This window comes from Pygocentrus nattereri, chromosome 11, assembly GCF_015220715.1.
Source record: "Pygocentrus nattereri isolate fPygNat1 chromosome 11, fPygNat1.pri, whole genome shotgun sequence".
Lineage (NCBI taxonomy): Eukaryota > Metazoa > Chordata > Actinopteri > Characiformes > Serrasalmidae > Pygocentrus > Pygocentrus nattereri.
In genome coordinates, this window is record NC_051221.1 from 36,980,283 (window position 1) to 36,995,021 (window position 14,739).

General features: G+C 40.5%; 1 protein-coding gene across 4 annotated transcripts in view; it reads right to left on the reverse strand.

The window, feature by feature from the left end:
• Nucleotides 1–281: 281 nt before the first annotated feature.
• The window catches only part of gas2l3 (growth arrest-specific 2 like 3), a 31,530-nt gene continuing 17,072 nt past the window's right edge, over nt 282–14,739 (reverse strand). For 3 of the 4 annotated variants that reach the window (XM_037542345.1, XM_037542344.1, XM_037542346.1), the window contains exons 3-9: nt 14,657–14,739; nt 12,193–12,311; nt 11,951–12,092; nt 8,424–8,487; nt 7,068–7,206; nt 5,780–5,887; nt 282–2,880 (exon numbers count right to left, since the gene is read on the reverse strand). The exon at nt 14,657–14,739 is cut by the window's right edge and continues 95 nt beyond it. In XM_037542345.1, the coding sequence (XP_037398242.1) occupies nt 1,657–2,880; nt 5,780–5,887; nt 7,068–7,206; nt 8,424–8,487; nt 11,951–12,092; nt 12,193–12,311; nt 14,657–14,739 (1,879 nt within the window). In that variant the 3' untranslated portion in view covers nt 282–1,656. The remainder of the gene's footprint in view (nt 2,881–5,779; nt 5,888–7,067; nt 7,207–8,423; nt 8,488–11,950; nt 12,093–12,192; nt 12,312–14,656) is intronic. The other variant, XM_037542347.1, reaches the window with a different exon arrangement.

The following is a 14,739-nucleotide window of genomic DNA, read 5'->3' on the forward strand; positions in this document are numbered from 1 at the left end:
GTGTTGTGGTCTTGCAGCCATGTAACTGCCCACCACTGAAAGCAGGTCCGCTGATCTTGTAGTGATCTTGTTCATTTCAGCTCAGTTCTTGGCAGGGTAACCAGATCTTACTTGCTGATTTTTTTTTTGAAGCAATAACCACTTTTCTTTTGAAATAAAATGATTTACCTTTATTAAACATTTGAGATTTAATGTGCTCTGCATAATCAATGATACCTCACCTTAAAACAAGAATCTCTAAAACGGTTTCTCATGAGCCAAAACGAATGAGCTGGAACGTCTTATCCAAAGAACAGTTTTATTTGACAACGTAAAGAGAGCAGTTTACACATACAGACACAGAGACTACATTCAAACCAAATCTTGTAAAGTGCTGTTAAATCAAACTAGTACTCATATCTTGATATTTAAAAACGTATCACACCATATAAAGTAAGGGCCAGTTTTCAGAAGCAAAAAAAAAAAAAAAAAATCAAGTTTGGCATAAGCTGCAAATGAATCATCAGGAAAAAAAAGTGATTATTAATATTGCTCAAAACATTCATTTTAGCTGGTACAAATGAACAAATATGGGCTTCACTCAATCAGTAGTACATGTGGTGATTTGTGTGCATGTCTAGAGGTAGTTCCTATCTTCATGGCTAGATAGACATGACACCTGCATAAACTCAGCTGTATTAGATCACATCACAACTGTCAGTTAACAAAAAACAAGGAATTACTACTTAAAAAAATAAATAAAAAACAGAGCACACACTCTAATCCATACAGTTAAGGCACAGAAACACTAATGGTACTAAATTTGATCACTAAACCCAGTTCTGAAATACCTCCCCACCCCTTCCCAAAGATATGCATGCATGTTTCTCGCTCTACAATTCTCCTTGCCTTTTCAGCCAGGCAAACATGCCTTTGGTTACCACAGCAGCAAAAGGGGAGGACAAAGATACGCCCCACTTTACATTAAAGGGGTTTGCCACCTAGTAACAACCAGAATGTTTATAATGGTTCTTACAGTATGAAGTTATCAGTTAATCACTCTGTCTGTGCTCAAAAGTAACCGTGTTCCATATGTGATCATTGTGTAATAACAGACTAAACAAGAAGTTTGCACAAGACGATTGTTAGTTATTCATTTCTGTTCTTGCATTTTCTTCAATTAGGCAAAGATACACTGATTACTGAGCGTGATCGCGAAGCAGTCATAAAAGATGTGATTCAGAATCACTGCATGAATCAAAGTCCACGGTTTCGGTTATTCAGCTTCACTTGAAGTACTAGCATCCCTACTGAATGCAAGTTTGCTCTATAACAACAAGAAACAGCCAAGTAACAAGATATAGGCCCCCCCTCTGCCGTTCATTAAGGGGAGGGGGGTTGTTTAACGTTGACTCCTAAAATAAAACACACAGACATCACCTCCTGACCCTTTTCATATGGCACAAATAAAAAAAAGAAACAAATAAATTATAAAACATGTACAACATAAACATACATTTGGGAAAAGAAGGGGCATTTAAAACCGTACTGCTGAAGCCCTGGGCCTGTATCTCACAGCAAAGTGCTACACCAAGGAAAGCCGCTTCAGAACCCAAAACTGCCACCGAATCAGAAAAGAAACCCTCTGAACAAAAAAGCAGCCCACTCTCTGCACACTTAGCTCTTCAGTTTCTTCTTCTTACTGTTCATCTCGAAGTAGGGCTCCTCCGTGGTTTTGGGAGCTGCAGTCCTGGGCGCTTGTTTCTGGCAGGCAGTTCTGGGGCTCGGTTTTGCTGCTTTGCTCTGAGCAGGGTTCGTTTTGAGTGGGACGTTACTGCTGGTTTGAGGTTTCCTGTCCGTGGTATGTGTGGACTGAGCAGATTTTGTGCCGGGGGGTTGTGGAGACGCTGCGGCGCGTGGGGCTCCTGTCCCCACTCTAGCCTGCCCCGCTGAGGCTTTGGTCCTGGAGATCTGAGGGGCTCTTGAAGAGGCTGTGGGGGCTTGGGAAGAGGGGGCAGAGCTTTGTGATTTAGAGTTGACCTGTGCTTTAGAAATGATCTGTGTTTTAGTGTTGACTGGTGCTGGTGACTTTTTAGTCTCTCTGGGAGTTTTTGCCAGGCCTGCTGGTCGAGGGGAGAGGGGTCGCGCCTTTCTGCTGTCTGTCTGGTAGCGTTCAGCAGGAGAGGGGGCGTAAGGTGGCCGAGACTGAGCGACCCGTGAGCGGAGAGGGGCGTAAGGTGGCCGCCCATCCCGTTGAGGAGGTTTCTGAGGGACAGAGGGGCATGGTGTAACAGAGGATTTGGGCTGTTTGCAGGTGGGCTCTGGGCAGACGGGACTGCGAGGCTGAGTGGGATTTCCACGTGGACGCAACTTTGCTCTGGAGGAGGCAGGAGGAGCTCTCTGGTACATCCCGCCGGAGACTGGTGTTGAAGACTGGGGCAAAGGGCTTCTCTTTGGAGTGGGAGAAGAGAGTGGGGTGGTCTTGGGAGAGGCGGTGGGCATCTGAAGAGTCTTTTTAAGAGCTGCTGCTGCTTTCCTTGGCAGGGAAGGGGTGGAGACAGGGGACTGTGCACAGCCTCGTGGTGTGGCAGAGCCAGAGGCGGGCATACCAGGTTTGGACGTACTGCCAGAGGAGGATGAAGAAGAGGAAGAAGTAGAAGAAGCTGCAGCAGAGGATGAGGGGAGAAGGTTAACAGCAGCAAGAGGGTCCATGGTGGGCGGTTGGGTGGCCTGAGTGCTGAGGGTGGAGCTTGGGACGGACGTGCCTTTCTGATAAGCCAGAATCTTCTGCTCCAGAGTGGTGAATTGCAGCACTCGACCAGGGTCATACTTCAGCAAGAAACCCTTCAGAGTGTCCCAACCCCCTCCCACACGCACCATCACATGCTTTCCATGCAGCATCTGTGCAAGAGAGAGAAGAAAGCATAAACCGTGCTAGTACATAAATCTTCACACAAATAAATGACACGATACATGGTGGTCTCAAACTTGGAAGCTGATACTAGCAAACATATGATTACAACAAACATTTTCAAAACTTTTCGGCATAATTTTTGGACAATAACTAAGTTAATTAACATGTTACGGATGATAAGTTGTGAGCTTCAGTATCTTTTCAGTATTCGAATACACTATATCCAAAAACATCCGACACCTCTTCTAATCAGGGAATTTCGCTACTTTAATGGGCAGTGTTGACACAGGTGTTCAATTGTGCAACACTGCTTGTTTAATCTCCATAGAAAAAGTTATTGCTAAGAGTGAGATGCTCTGGGGCAGCTGCACATAAACCTAATGTCACCATACTCAGTACCAAGCATCAGCTAGAGGGGTATAAAGCCCCCCCACCCCCCTCCAAGGAACTGCGTTTACTGGAGTGACAGAGCTCCGTCCAGTACCTCTGGTATGAGCTGGAGTGTTTATGAAACATAGCTAATCACCCAACATCAGTACCTGACCTCACTAATGCTCTTGTGCCTGAATGCAATCATATCCTCACAGCAATGTTCCAACATCTAGTGGACTTTCCTAGATGATTTCAGAAGAAACCCTGGAGGGGCAAACTTTTGGATGTATAGTGTATTGCTTAGGACAGAGCAGACTTTATAAGTAGCTTTCATTCGAGTTACAAAGGTGCTGATAGTAGCACATCTTAGTCAATGGCCAACTTGAGGCAAGAAAAAGATGAACTAACCCCTAGTAGTCAGTTTGATACTGAATTGACTACCCTGAATTAAAGGGCCCACATTGTGCAAAACTGATCTTTTACTCAACATCTTGAAATAAGAGACTAATGTAATATATATGCTAAAATTTCAAAACATACCACTCACTCCCCAGTCCTTTTTTTAATTAATTGAGCTGTGAGGTCACAAAAAACCAACACATATATCCAGCTATTCAGCCTAAAGCAGTTTAGCTCTGGCCATTCTAAATAAAATGCAAAAACACACCAACGTAGGACGTGGGCCCTGAACTAATCTGCATCATTTTTAACAGCTGCTTTAAAGACACTATGCGTGCATGTACATAGACTACATTAGGCTACGAGCTATGAAAAGTTTTCTACAGGCCTTTACCTAAAGCATCTATTCAGTTGCACCCTTTGAATAACAGACTTTACAATGCAAGACATTTTAAGACATTGTAAAAAGCTGGTGTATCCCACAGGCATGTTTTGAATTTTTCAGCACACCAGACACTCCCATGGCATATTTCCTATTTGGTATGTATAAATGTCTGCTGTTGCTCCTGTTTGTATCTGTTTGTATATCACCCTGTTACTCTCAACTGGTTAATATCTCTCAGTGTTGACAGGAAAAACAGGGGTTAAGTCCTCTTTCCCATTCAATGAAAACTTGGGCCAACTGTACTCTCGTGGAGTCCTAAGCATGGATGGCTGTAGCACTATTAGATGGGTCCCAGCTTGGCACCAAAGCGGACATTAAGTTGCAGCAACAGGTTTACGCAGAGCTGAACCCACATCTTTCTTGTTAACCATGAACCACGAAACAGCCCTCTGAAAAAAGAAGCTTGTTCAACCCTTACTTTACCAAGCACACCAAAAACACGTGGTAGTTAACCGTGTATGTAAGCATTTACAGACCTTAAGACTGTTAAGCACATGCACTTTAACAGACTAGATTGGCTTTGCTGGATTAGTAGAAGGTTGTGAATGGGATCTCCAAGGCAGCGTGCCAACCAAGGACACATTCATACTTGTGCTAAAAGAGGGTCCTACACTCCTTCTTAGAGCTTAATACGGTTAAGTTCTAAAGATAACCACATAAAACACAGAACTCGGCTTTGTGGCATGTAAACATCTCATGTAAACTCAGAACTTAAGGCCTATGTAGACAAGGTATGAGAACGAATTAAAAATATTACTACAGCATAACTATGTGAGGTCATGTGCAATATACCTCTGCAGAGTGACCACACTATCATGGGGTGTGAAGGACAGGGGTAGGCCCCATGCCATCAGCGCCCAGTCTGAGCATGTCTTCAAAGCGCACAGAAAAAATAACCAAGAATACAGACTGCAGGCTGTTTCCTACACCAACTAGGACTCTAATGATCAATATCCGAGGCAGCTTTCTCCAATGACCCATTTCAGCACAGCAGGTTATGTCATAACACATTACCTGTCGGGTCTACATAAACTAAAGAAAACAACAGAGTGGCTAAAACTTAACTAAGTGAAGTAGCCTAAAAGCTGCTGTTACTGTAGCTGTGTTTTCTTTTTTGTTTTTAATTACTGATATAAATCACAACATATAAACCCCATTCATGTTTCAGTTTAACAAGCATGACCATAACTTTAAAAAAAAACACTCCTCCAGAATGTTCTATAGCAAACGTCACATTCAACACATTTTTAGTTTTATGCATCTTAAAGGCACAGACAATAAGCCTTCAGAAATTGAAATCACTCAATAGATAGAAAGTATTAGACTCAATATATAGTTACTGATTAGTTACACTAATATATTAGTGACTGACAATACTACTGTCTGTTGGCCCCAGCCCACCCTAGTGACAATGGGAATGAGAATAAGCGTAATGGGATTCCCATGGGAATAGTAGTAATACGCTTTTCATGTGTTTGAAGCAGCATGGATGAAATGGTTAACAGTGTTGAGACACGTGGGTATGGGGTGGGTATGGTGATGGGAATATCGGAACGGGGAGGGGATGGTGTTAGGAATGTCGTGGATGGTTCGGAATGTGGACAGAATTTCATCCTTGTGCAGCTCTCAAAACTTTCACAACAGTTTCAAAGCACTCCCACAACTCTCACCCTAATGAAGAGGATCTTATCCCCCAGCCTGTATCGCCCCTCTGCCAGATACTCAATGGAAAACTTCTGAGAGCAGTTACAGGGAGGGTCATCTGATTCAGTCTGGTCCTGTTTAAAGAGTGCAAAACACAAAGCACGAAGAAAGTGAATATTTTGTTTCTTCCATTTCTGTCAATGTATCATTGCTGTCACATCTCATATCTCCAAAAACTTTACAGGAGAAGGAAAAAAAAAAAAAACACTTAACTTTCAGTGCAAGTTAATCTAATAAGGTTTATTTGAAGTATTTTTGAACCATTTCCGTTAGTCTGTTCAAGGTTTAAAGGGCAAGTGGTGTTTTCAAATTATTTATCTATAAAAAAAAAAGACCAAAAAAAACCCACAAACAAACAAACAAAACAAAAACATAAGGTTCTGTTCCAACAGTGACAATATACAATATAAAAAGCTTGCCTAATATAACTTTTACCCATGGTTTACCCACGTATTACAGCAAACTGGACATCTTGAAGTATATACACAACTCAATTCAAGCTACTGAAATTCTGTTAGCAAGATGCTTAGGCCTAGTATTTTGCTCTTTCTTGTCTTCTACATAGCAAGAAGCCTGCATGGTTGAGGGGGGGACCTGAATGACCGAGCTACCACAGTTTGTCCTTGAAATGGTCATAATTTGACTTTGGGCTCCACTAAACTGAGGACCTAAGAAAAACAATATAAAGGGGGTTTAAGTATGTGTATGTGCAGAGACAAACTGAACAAGTTCAGCTGCTTCCAATTCTTTGAGTAGGTCAGTTCTTTGGACCCGGGAGAACAACTGTGGGAAACCAGTGACGTGATTATGTATTCGAGCAATATGAGCGCGCGGTGAACGGGTTAGCAGTGAACACTCAAACTGCATCACTCAGTCACAAGACCACATTTCATCACATGGGGTTTCACTCTAAACAAGGGGGGCTGTTTATACAACAAATGAAAACAAACCAAATTCAATTAGCTATGCAATAAGTGGGTCAAGTCTAATGCTGCACAGATGGTGAATTTTGGGAGAGATTACTGTCAAGACAAAGGTGATAAGCTCAAAATGCCAAAGCACACACACAGACAAATAAACAGATTTTACAGTGACACATGACGAATGAGAGGTTTTATAATTGTGCTTCAAAATGAAAAATAAATGAACGCATTCTGAAAAGAGGAGATAACAGAGCCGAGACATTTCTCAGTCTTGCTGTATAGTGTGGGTTTAAAATGCTTGCTCCATCTCCATGGTGACAGCAGTACTCACCGCATGGTAGAGTCCCCCATGCTGACAGCACACGGTGAAAGTTTTGACCGGAGGGGAAGGGTCCCTGGTCATTAGCAGAGATTCCTCCAGTTCGATCTCTTTCTCCAGTTTCACCAGTACAGGGGGCTCAATGCCATATCTAAGATCAAAGCACCACAGAACATAATAAGAACAAACAAAAGATCTGCAGTAGGAACCTCTGATTAACGCTCAAATGCATTCACAAAATTCTGCTTCACATCTGACGATAAGGGACACACAAGACACCTTTCATAACACCAGGGCCAAACTTTGATAGAAGGACAAGCTAAAGACTTTACAGCCTGCTTTCAGATACTCACCCAGCCTCTTGCACCAACATAACATTGAGCATTGAACATCTAACCAACCGTATATACTCAATATAGTCAAAGTTAACTCTTGTTAAATGATAGGAAACTGAATTCAGACCAGAAGCTTAACTTATAAAATGTACTTGAAGGTCATACAACATTCAGCCTTCAGAAAAGTTCTCAGCATTCGTGTGCAAATGATTTATACGCATGAAGTGGCGTGTGAACAAGCTTTCCAATTCTGTCCATCTTTTAGCTGGTTTGCATACAAATGTTTCCAGCAATAAATGCTCAAAAGGAGAAGAAAAAAGAAGTATAGCACAGCATGTTCTCTTCTACACACTTCAAGCTCAACTAACTAAAATGGTTTGTTTGTTTCTTAAAAACCAGAACAAGAATACATTCATCTAAGTGTATGCAAGTATAGGTCAAGTCTAGAAAGAGGATATAGCCTCATGAACCACTTATCATCATGTATCAGGCCTTGAAAGGGAGTTCTCCACAAGGCTTTGTCGGCTCCTCAATCACAACAAGCACATTAGCTTTTCAACTTACTTTTAAAAAATAAACAATAAAAAAAATTCCACTTTTGCTATTCAGCCTATTGGCAGTAGCATTGTGTGCCAGTATAATGTCTGGAAGAAAACCAAGACAACGCTGTGTAAATTGGGTTTTATTTAAATGAATTAAACTGATTTGCAATGGAAATATTATATATTACAACAAGTGTATGTTCAAGGATCACGTCACAGAGATTGATTGCCAAAACTTGCCACGTCGGTTGGAAAGGTGCATCGTCTAAGCCCTTTCCCATATCAAAATCCCGTTTTTATAAATCATTACTTAAACAGGAATTTTAAGAAAACATGAGTGGGTACAAATTTTCAATGAATGAGGCCCCAGAAGTATTAAATAAAGACAGAATAGCTGACCTAGAACCTCAGCTAATTCACTCAGAGTCCAGGGCAAGGTGCCATAATTCGGAAACTAAAGGAAGATCTATATGAAGCAATGGTTCACTTACTTTGAGACGATGCGTCCAAGCTCCAGCAAACACAGACATACCTGGCGAGGGTCTTTGTGTAGAACTGGAATGAGAAAAAACAAAAAAATGCACACATTTATTTTCATTTTAAATGGTCTCATCTGGCACACTGTATTTACAAACTAATCAAAATAAGCAAACAGTTTCACTGACCGGCTACTTACAGTAACCTTTTATTACTGAATTACTATATTACACAGTACATTACCCAAGATACATTCCCATTTAGATTAGATCTGATTCTGAGGCACTTCATTATCCTCCGACTTCTGAAGTGGATTTCACCCTTAGCTGATCAGTATAATGACCGTCTGATCAAGTCCTGTCTGGGACAGAACATCTACAGTCCATAATCTCTAATTACACAAAGTCTGGCGAGAAGTGAAGCGTGTTTAACATGTAGCTCCATGCGATTTGGGAGCACATGGAGCACTCAGGTTAATTGGTCGAAGACTATCCCACAAGGTCATTAAGAGTCGGGTGTTAACTGTACCTCAGGACATGTGGGGGGCTTAGTCGGCGACCGTTTTTTTACAGAAAAGAGCAAACGCTTAGCCTCAACAGCACCATGACCGTTTGAACCGATTACTTCCTCCATTAGAACAGAAGCTCTGAGGATGACGGCAGAACCACTAAGACAAGCAAAATGCCGAGATACAGGTTTGTGGTTAACTAGACATGGGCTCTGATACACTGGCAAGAACAAGCAGGTCAATCAGGCTGATTTGTAGTAAGTTTCGGTTAAATGACCGTATTTAAATAATTGGAATAACATAAAAATTTAATTTCAATCCAAGGTTTTATATTAAACTGCTGTAATAGACTTATTATTATAACAGACTTTTAACAGTGATGAAATGAGCATTATAAGACATTCTGAATTCTACACACACACACACACACACACACACAGCCTTGTTGTTGTCAATAATAGTATAGTGTATGGAAAGTCTTCCTTCAGCAAAGCCACATTATGTGAAGCATCTGATGTCAAAGTGTGTTAAAATGTGTAAACTTTGAACTGTTAGAGACGATCAACACCCTGGCTAAAAGGTGTTTTGCTGATTTTTAAGTGAAAATAAGTAACACATGCTCTACAAAGTGCACACTTCAGCACATTTTAATGCACACTTACTGTTTACTTGATGAATTTAACATAATTGTGTCCCATGCATATGTTATGGCTAATTTTATATTTTAAGGTTTGTTAGAAGGTAATTAGAAAATGGAAATTAGGCTCTAAAATATGCAGAAAAAAATTGCAGTATTTAAATGTGTTACTTTCAATTAGAAAATCCACAAAACGTCATGTGACCAGGGGTATTTATGTATGTATGTATTGCATATTACACAAACAACAATTGTAAAAAAAAAAAAAAAAAAATCCAAGCAAAACATTTTCATTCGTCACTAACCATCCAGACAGGTCCAGCCGTCACATTATTTTAATCGTTATAGCTCTCCCTAACAATTAGAGCTGAGTGGGATTCTTATACTCCAGAACAACCTTGAGATAATACCTCAGTAATCTGTATTATTGTGGGCAGGGGGCTTTAGATTCTACTTACACAAGAGTATTCAACTCCATCCTGAAAGGCCTGTGTGTCCAGCACAGAGGAGTTGAAACAAGTGGGTCTGACTGTGCTGGACACTGGTCCACCAGGCCGAGAAGTGAATAACCATTAAACTAGGACTATGTTAACAGAGGTCATGCCAGAACAGGTAAAAGACATAAGGAGGACACAAGACATCCGTGAAAAAGGCACATATTTAAAATATTTCATTCTTACAAGGTTTTCTAAGAAGAGAATGCAAAATATCAGAAAACCATTCAATAGTAAAACAAACGTATATTTTCCCTTCTGATACATTTGAACGAGTATTGGCTGATACAATTCACTGTTCCAGTACGTTTTTCTTCTTCAATTTAAAGTCTAAGGATTTCTAACAAAGAGGGACACTGGACATATATTTTATATTTGTTCTAATTCACATTCCCATTTATTTTAGTTCTAAAATCTCCCAAAAAACTTAACTGTAAATAGTTATTTGTTGATGAAGCAGGTGTGACGGGTTAAAAAGGCTCTCTTGCACAGGGCTTTTATTCTGACATGCTTTATCAAGAGAGGCTTTATTTTGACTTACAGGAGCACTTTGCAAAGAAACGCTAGTTTCACCTCCTTAAACACACGTTTTCCTGCATTGTGCACTTACTTTCACCCAAGAGAGAATTTGATTTGAAATTCCATTCTACCATTTTATAGCGACTGTGTTCACCATCAACAGTGGCTCAGTCACGTATAACCAATACTCCACCTGTTTAATAAAGTCGGCATTGGTGGCAGTCCTGAGGAAGTGCGTCAGATCTGTGCCTGGTTACTCAATATTCATTTTACACAGATACCAGAAAAACAATCACGGAGTGAAACCTGAAATCAACTGGAGTGCACTCTGACTGGATCAGGGGAACTTCACAGAAAAAGCTTTCGTCTGTTGGTTTTGGATTATACCTGCAGAGTTATGCAATTATTTTGACATGATGAATATTCCAGATGTGAGTCCTTTTCTGGAGCCAGTTGGTGGTGTAGAGATATTCGATCCGTACTTGGACACTGTGTACAGGGAAGACCCTGAACTGTTGAATTATTTTCAAAAAGCCTGGAATATAATTAGTTTCAAAGCAGAGACTGCTGCACAACCCCAGCTTACGGGGTCACAAACAGCCGCTGATTGGACTCCAGGGTACAGCCAGCTACAAGTCTCCATATGTTGGTGATTTCCTTTGCAGCTGATAAATGCTAAGAGCACTTAATTTATCAACCACTTATACAATCAGACTTGACTGCAAGATTCAACAAACAAATAGTCTGTATTTATAAGGGTGATCTTGAGGGCTCTTACAAAAAGTAGTGTCAAGAAAGACTGAGTAGCCTAAAATATTTAAATGACCCAAGAACGCAGTCAAATAAAGCAGCAAGCTTATTGTCTGTTGCCATAGACAATGGCACAGCGACATTTACATTTCAAGAGAGCACAAGCTTTTGAAATGGAGGTGGGCACAAGTTCTTACAACAGGTCTAATTACCAAGACCTTCATGAGTTGAATTCAGAGTGTTAGGAGAGAGAAAACACTAGCCTCTGCAGAGCTGTGGCCCAGAAAGAATCTAGTTTGACAACTTTGCTCTGTAATAATAATAGAATTGAGCAGCCCGAAACTCTCAAGCAATCAACTCAGCGATCCCTCTGTGAGCAGTAATTAGAAAAGACGTTTCTGATGGCTTCACAAGTCTCCGAGAAAGCAAATGCTTGCCTTCACGCTCATACTCAATACCAGCAATAGCGTCAGCAGATGAGGAAGAAATAATTGGGAAGGTAACTGGGCAAAAATAAAAAACCGTGCACACACATTTGCCCTCTCACACGAGTCCTTATCCATTCATCTATATAGTCAAATAAACTCAGGCGATTTTTTTTTTTTAATTTTCAGTCATTAGTGATTCACTTACCCAATCCCTCTGACTCAAACAAATACGTCTCATCTACTCCGATTTGACGGCACCAAGACAGGAAGTTGGCCGTGTTGTCCCGAGCGAAAAACGACCCTGGAGAAGCTTCTTTCCTAATGCAAACTTTCTTTGTAAGTAGCTGCTGTCAAAAATAAACACAAAAGAAAAATATATTGAAAACCAGTAGAAAGGATAACGCTTCTCTTTCACATCCACGCTGTCTCATTCTACCTTTCACTGACCTGCTTCTCGTCAGACAGACAGTCCTGGGGAAATTTGCTTTGAAGAATTCCAGCAAGTCGGCACAGCTTCACCCCATTGTTCATGTCCTCCATGAAGTGCTCAGCTCTTACCTCGTCTCCTAAGCAGAAAAAGAAGGAGAGACCGTGTGAGAGCCATGTGGTGAGAGGTAGAGGCATTGTGCAGTGTGTGAGACGGAGACAAATCAGGACCACGGAGAAGATTCCAGGACTCTGACAATAATAGAATTCAGGTGCTGGAGCACAATTTTAATTTCTACAGGGTTCAGGAATGGAGCATGAGATGAAGCTATTCTTTCCATTCTTTTTTTTAGGGGGTGTGTAACAAATCTGTGTTTTCAATGTGTTGAGCAGTTTCTCTTCACTGGTCATTCACTACTGTGGTCTTCGGTGGTCCACCAGGTCATATGCTGCTGCCAAGCTCATCAGTGCATTCTTGCTGCTTAAAATGTACCAAACTTGTTGATTCTAATGTTGCGGTTTTGGTCTCGGCTTGACTTATTTCAGATTTAGCATTAACACTGACGTGTCTTTGGTCCTCATTATGAGACTTTTTTTTTTTTTTTTTAAACTTTTGTACACAAACTTAAAATGCAGCAACACAATCAGCCAAGAAACTATTTTTGTCCATCTGAAATGGACACACAAATCTAGCATTACAGAGAATTGTAACACTTATTTACAGAGAATTAATGATGCAGTTAAACAAATGCAAATATTTAAGCACCACCTAAACATTCTGCTCTTCTGGAGTTTAATAAATGCTTCATTGCTGCACATGCCTGATAAAAGGAACACTGTACTACACTGTACTTCACCTGATATAAATGCATTTATTCTCAAAGTGGATAGTCAGCACTTCAACCTCATAGCCACTGTTTTATTTGTGCAACATGCTGGACTTGAAACAAAACAACACACATTTTTGCTTTTGACTCGTCACTACATGTTACAAGCTGTTCTGCTCATTCAACCACCCGTTAGCTGATCAGCTGACAACAGATGCATTGGCCAAATTCAACATTAAAATAGGCCATACAACCAAGAAGCAATGCCAGATAAACAAACCTCACGTGCCAGTATCCTCAATAGAGGCTACAGAACATACGTGGGTAGGATGTGAATAGGCCTCATTCTCCTACCAGGAGTCCATTCACCTACAGTGGGATTGAGTTGCAACAGCTTTTATTTATCGACGGTAAAATATGGACAACAAGCCGACAGGCAGGGGCAAAGGAGATTATCTAGAATGGCAACTCCCTCTATTATTTCCAAATTCTCTCACCTTACCCATTACAGCAGTGGGAGACTGGCAAGAGATCAGCTTGCCTATTGTTCAGCAGGATGTGTGCAGTTTCCCACACTATAGTATAAGGATATTTAGAAACGTGTAGAAACGCATGATGATCTCATTCACTTGATACGCTCTAAAAAGGGACGTGTTTAAATAACAAATCAATGTTACATCTTTTTACATATTTCACTTTTATCACATTGTGTGTTAAAAGGTACACAAAATGTGTTTCTGTAACTGGATACAGATTTTTTTTTTTTACATTTTTTTCTGCTATTTTAAGATTGTACCTGTGGTTTCTAGAAAAATTCAGGAACAGATTCTTGAAACGGGACAGCATGAATATTTTCTGGTTCAGCAACTAGGCCTATAATCTTACTCTGAAAAGTTTATTGAACTGTTTGCTACTAGCATTTATCCTGATGAACAATCATTTCTGTCTCATTGAACTGATAAAACCAGGGCAATGAAGGGCATGTAGCCAGAGCCCATTTGAATTCTCTGGAAGAGAAGAGATGAGGCTGTGAGCTGTGGTGAGTTTCCATCAGAAAGTCTGTTTACATCTTCAGGACTCTTACTTTTTATAAAGGTTATTTCCAAGTTGACCAGTGAAAAAAGGAGTCATGCACCCCCTACTGTGCAGCATACTAAACACACTGTACATGCAGGCAAACTTCAGATCTCCCACCCCAGCATAAGTCTCTCTGCTTTCCCAGCTTTAAAGACACAGTTAGCGATGATTTAGAGCAACAACAAGACTTCACACTACACTACATCTTTCAGTTCCAGTATCTAAACTTCAGTAACTTTTGATAATCTTAACGCATCGTTCTAAAATTAGAGATTTATTTTGGAACGTTAGAGTCAAATATAATAAGTGCTCAATAAAGTACATGTTCTCTTACCACCAAAACAACATTCCCAGACTATTTTAACAGTAGAAATCCTCTCCCCTCCAAAAAAAAGAGATGTATTTTTATTATCTAAACATTGCGGTAACATTTGTGTACTTTGTGTATTAAAAAATATTCTGAAAAACAATCAAACCAAGTGAAACTGGAGATTTCATGACTCATTCTGTAATTTCCTAAAGAACAATAACTAAAACTATTTTTGTGACGTCACAAATTTACACATTTACAACGTCATTACCAAGCATGCCAGTGAGCCAGATGGCAAGGTCCTCCTGCATGGGCAAAAGTGTAGCCTCATGTCGTACAGCAAGCCACTGGTCA